The sequence below is a fragment of the Lipotes vexillifer genome, unplaced genomic scaffold, assembly GCF_000442215.2.
Source record: "Lipotes vexillifer unplaced genomic scaffold, Lipotes_vexillifer_v1.1 scaffold500, whole genome shotgun sequence".
NCBI classification, from domain to species: Eukaryota; Metazoa; Chordata; class Mammalia; order Artiodactyla; family Lipotidae; genus Lipotes; species Lipotes vexillifer.
This window is the reverse complement of record NW_006778765.1, coordinates 1,147,717-1,151,220: the sequence shown is the minus strand read 5'-3', so window position 1 is coordinate 1,151,220 and position 3,504 is coordinate 1,147,717. Positions and strand designations below refer to the sequence as shown.

The 3,504-nt window shown below is 49.3% G+C and overlaps 1 protein-coding gene across 1 annotated transcript; it reads left to right on the top strand.

The window, feature by feature from the left end:
- The first annotated feature begins 2,167 nt into the window (after positions 1-2,167).
- IQCF6 (IQ motif containing F6) lies at positions 2,168-2,595 on the top strand. The gene has a single exon (XM_007451829.1). It carries the CDS (start codon positions 2,213-2,215, stop codon positions 2,534-2,536), a length of 324 nt encoding a protein of 107 aa, XP_007451891.1. The 5' UTR covers positions 2,168-2,212; the 3' UTR covers positions 2,537-2,595.
- The last annotated feature ends 909 nt before the right edge of the window (positions 2,596-3,504 follow it).

Sequence of the window (3,504 nt, the reverse complement as noted above, 5' to 3'; positions counted from 1 at the left end):
GCAGTGGGCACCCAGCAAATCCTCATGCAGAAAAATGAGCAATACATGCATGCTAAAGGCAGAGCCAGAATGGCCTCCCAAATCCCAAAGGACTCACAGCATCTCTGCATCACCTGCGTCTGCAGTTCCAGTCCTAACTCTGAATTCTAGAAACACAGCTCTCTGTGAGCTCCCATGGGCCCTTGACACACAGTTGCATTCTTATAGCATAGCAGGGCAGACCTAGGTTTTGTGGGAACTGAAGCTTATATAATTTGGAAGGCCTACTTTAAGAAAAAGAATACAAAATTACAGACTTAAAATTAGGCAAGTGAATATTTAGGACAAGTAAAGAAATCACATCAAATTACACATTTTAGGGCTGCCCTGGTGGCGCAGTGGTTGAGAGTCTGCCTGCCGATGCAGGGGACGCGGGTTTGTGCCCCGCTCTGGGAAGATCCCACATGACGCGGAGTGGCTGGGCCTGTGAGCCATGGCCGCTGGGCCTGTGCGTCCGGAGCCTGTGCTCTGCAACAGGAGAGGCCACAACAGTGAGAGGCCCGTGTACCGCCAAAAAAAAAAATTACACATTTTAAAAAGTTGGCAAACATAACAAACATTGTTATGCTTGTTATGTCACAAACATAACAATGTATATATTACTTAAGTGTCCTACCTCTATAATATTTTTCCTACATTTTTTGCTGCATAACCTTTGATTACTTCTTCATATGATGATTTTACAATATGATTTTCTATAGAAACTTGTTTATTATTGACATTTGAGATGCATAAAATGTGATTTCTTGTGCCAACATATGCACCATTCACAGCAGTTCTGGTTGGTTCCCTATAATCGCTGGAATTCTGATAAATTCTACTTCACAAAATTTATACCAAAAACAAAAAAAAGCTTAGAATGTTTATAACTGCGTCACTGCATTATCAAACATATTCCTGACAAGACAAAACTTCAATTTTAATCAGGCATCAATGAGAACAGAATCTACCTCTTACGGTTTAACATGCCTGATAAAAGGAAGAATTTTCTACAGACCGGTTTTTGTCTCCATACTTTTCAAATCTTGCTTTTCCTCCCCTGTACATATACTTCTGCTGCCGGGCACTGTAGGGAGTATCCATATCACCATAGCAGCACTTCTGTCCCAATATCCTCATACCATGATACAGGTGAATGGATGACGTAACTGGAAGGAGAACTCCTGGAAGCCATTGCTAGCAGAATGGCTAGCAAGAATTTACCTATTCCCAGGGGTGACTGTGAACCACATAAACCTATCACATTAACCCAAACTAAGTATATCCCAACTCAGCTTCCCCTTAGTTACATTCCAAAAGAAACTGCAGCCATTCCATGGCACCCGACAAGAAAAGGGTGACAGAGGGGGTCAGAGAGGTGGAGACAGAGGCCCTCCCCAATTGCAGCTAAAATATCTTGCTTTCACAAACTTAACAAAAAACATACTAGCCCATGAACACACTGCTTGAATCCCTCCCAAAGGCTCTGACACTTAAGCTTCCATTAATCCCCACTGGTGAAGAGTAGTCCTAAGTAAAATCCCTTACTTGAAGGAAAGCTGCATGAATCTTTCTCTTCACTGCCACCAGCAGGAAAAGACATAAGTGACTGGAAGGTGTAGAAAGAGCAAGACTTAAGACACCAGTTAAGTCTGAGAAATAAACTGAAAGCAAGAGATAACGGCAGGCCCCCCAAAATGATGGGAATCAATAAATAAGGTGACTGGTCAATCCCTAAGGAAATACAAACAAAAGAAAAGGAGAAAGAAATGTGGGCAAAATGTGGATGGACAGGACCTGATGAGGGGAGCCTTGTGTGCAGGTGGGCGGAGTCTAGTGATGGGGGTGCCTAACAGTTGAGGGCGGGGCTAAAGACTAGGGTGGCCTAACTGATAGATGAGTGGACCCTAAAGACCAGGGCCATGAGCACACAAAATGTGAGTGAGGCCCATATAGAAGGGATCTGCCCAGTGGATAATGAGCAGGGTCTAAAGGTGAGTAGGGGTTTGGAAATAAGATGGATGGGGCCCAGAGATGAGAGGCCAGGGCTACCTGGGCCAGGCCCCCTTTCCTCCCAGCACCAGAGGTGGGTCTAGAAGTGGGAGGGTACCCTACTGAGTATCTCCATGTTCTTCCTTCCCCCAATCAGTTAGAGAAGGCAGCCATAAAGATTCAGTCATGGTGGCGTGGCAACATGGTTCGCTGGACGTTACTGCATGCAGCACTCAGGGCCTGGGTCATCCAGTGCTGGTGGAGGTCGATGCAGGCCAAGATGCTGGAGCAAAGACGGCGCCTGGCACTAAGACTCTACACCTGCCAGGAGTGGGCAGTGGTGAAGGTGCAGGCACAGGTTCGAATGTGGCAAGCCCGCAGACGGTTTCTCCAGGCGCACCAAGCAGCCTGCATCATCCAGTCTCACTGGCGCTGGCATGCCAGCCAAACCCGAGGCCGGATCCAGGGCCGCTATGAGGTCAGAGCCAGCTGGCTGGAGCTCGACATCGAAATCCTCATGACCTAGGGTGCTGGCAGAGCCAAGGAGAATGGATCTCTCTTCCAATAAAGACATTTACTGACCATGGTCTTGCCCTCTGGAAATCAGACCCATAGATGAGGGATCAGCCCCTTATCTTCCTGCCTTCCACCCAAAGAAAAGATTTCCTGGCATCGTCTTAATGCCCATGCCAGGGCAACTCACACTAGGCCCTTGCTCCTAATGCAAACCTGACCAATCCTGCGCCCAAAAGAAACCTCAGGGCCCAGGTCAGTCTCTGACACCTCAGCCAGCCTGATCAGAGCTCCCTCCACAAGTTGGGGTAGGCATTGGGCTTTATTTTTCTGCAGCCCCTGCCCAGCCATCTCCAATCAGGGTAGGACTGGATGCAGTCAGAGCCAGCTGGGAAGGCCAGGATTCCACATGTCTGTGATTGGCAGGGCCCTCAGGGCCAGCACAGAACTTAGCAGGGAGCCAGGAGGACAGGGTACCCCAGCTGAGCAACAGCAGGACAGGCACTGTGCCTCAATGGGGGATGGCCAGCCAAAGCCAGCCCCTGGGGAAGGCCAGCACAGGAGCTGAGATGCTGCAGCTGTGCCTGATGCCTCCCTCCCCAGGGGCTGAGAGACAAGGCTTCCCTTCCTTGTGCTGGCCACTTCCTAGGAGAACCACGCATGGGGTTGGGGAGGGCAGAGAGAGCCTGGGGATTGTAGTGGGTAAACAAGCAGAGGAGGATTAGGGGTGGGTGGGTGGGGGGATAGCTGTCCCTCTGCCATCGGAAGTCATTAGCTTGGGGACGCAGCCTCTAAATCCTACCACATCCTCAGAAGCAGCTGCGCCAGCCTCCCCTCAAGATTCCCTCTCTTCCCCAACCCTCCCACAAACTACCACACCCTCTGCTGGGCCTGCCTCGAGTGGGTACTGATGGAACTCTGCTTTGCTGAGTCTCTCATTATATCTTGGCATTTATGTCTCAACCATCTCTGAACATGATC

Bases quoted from the DNA above. Each gene is read 5' to 3' on its own strand.
- IQCF6 (XM_007451829.1), top strand. From the start codon at position 2,213: ATGGTTCGCTGGACGTTACTGCATGCAGCACTCAGGGCCTGGGTCATC.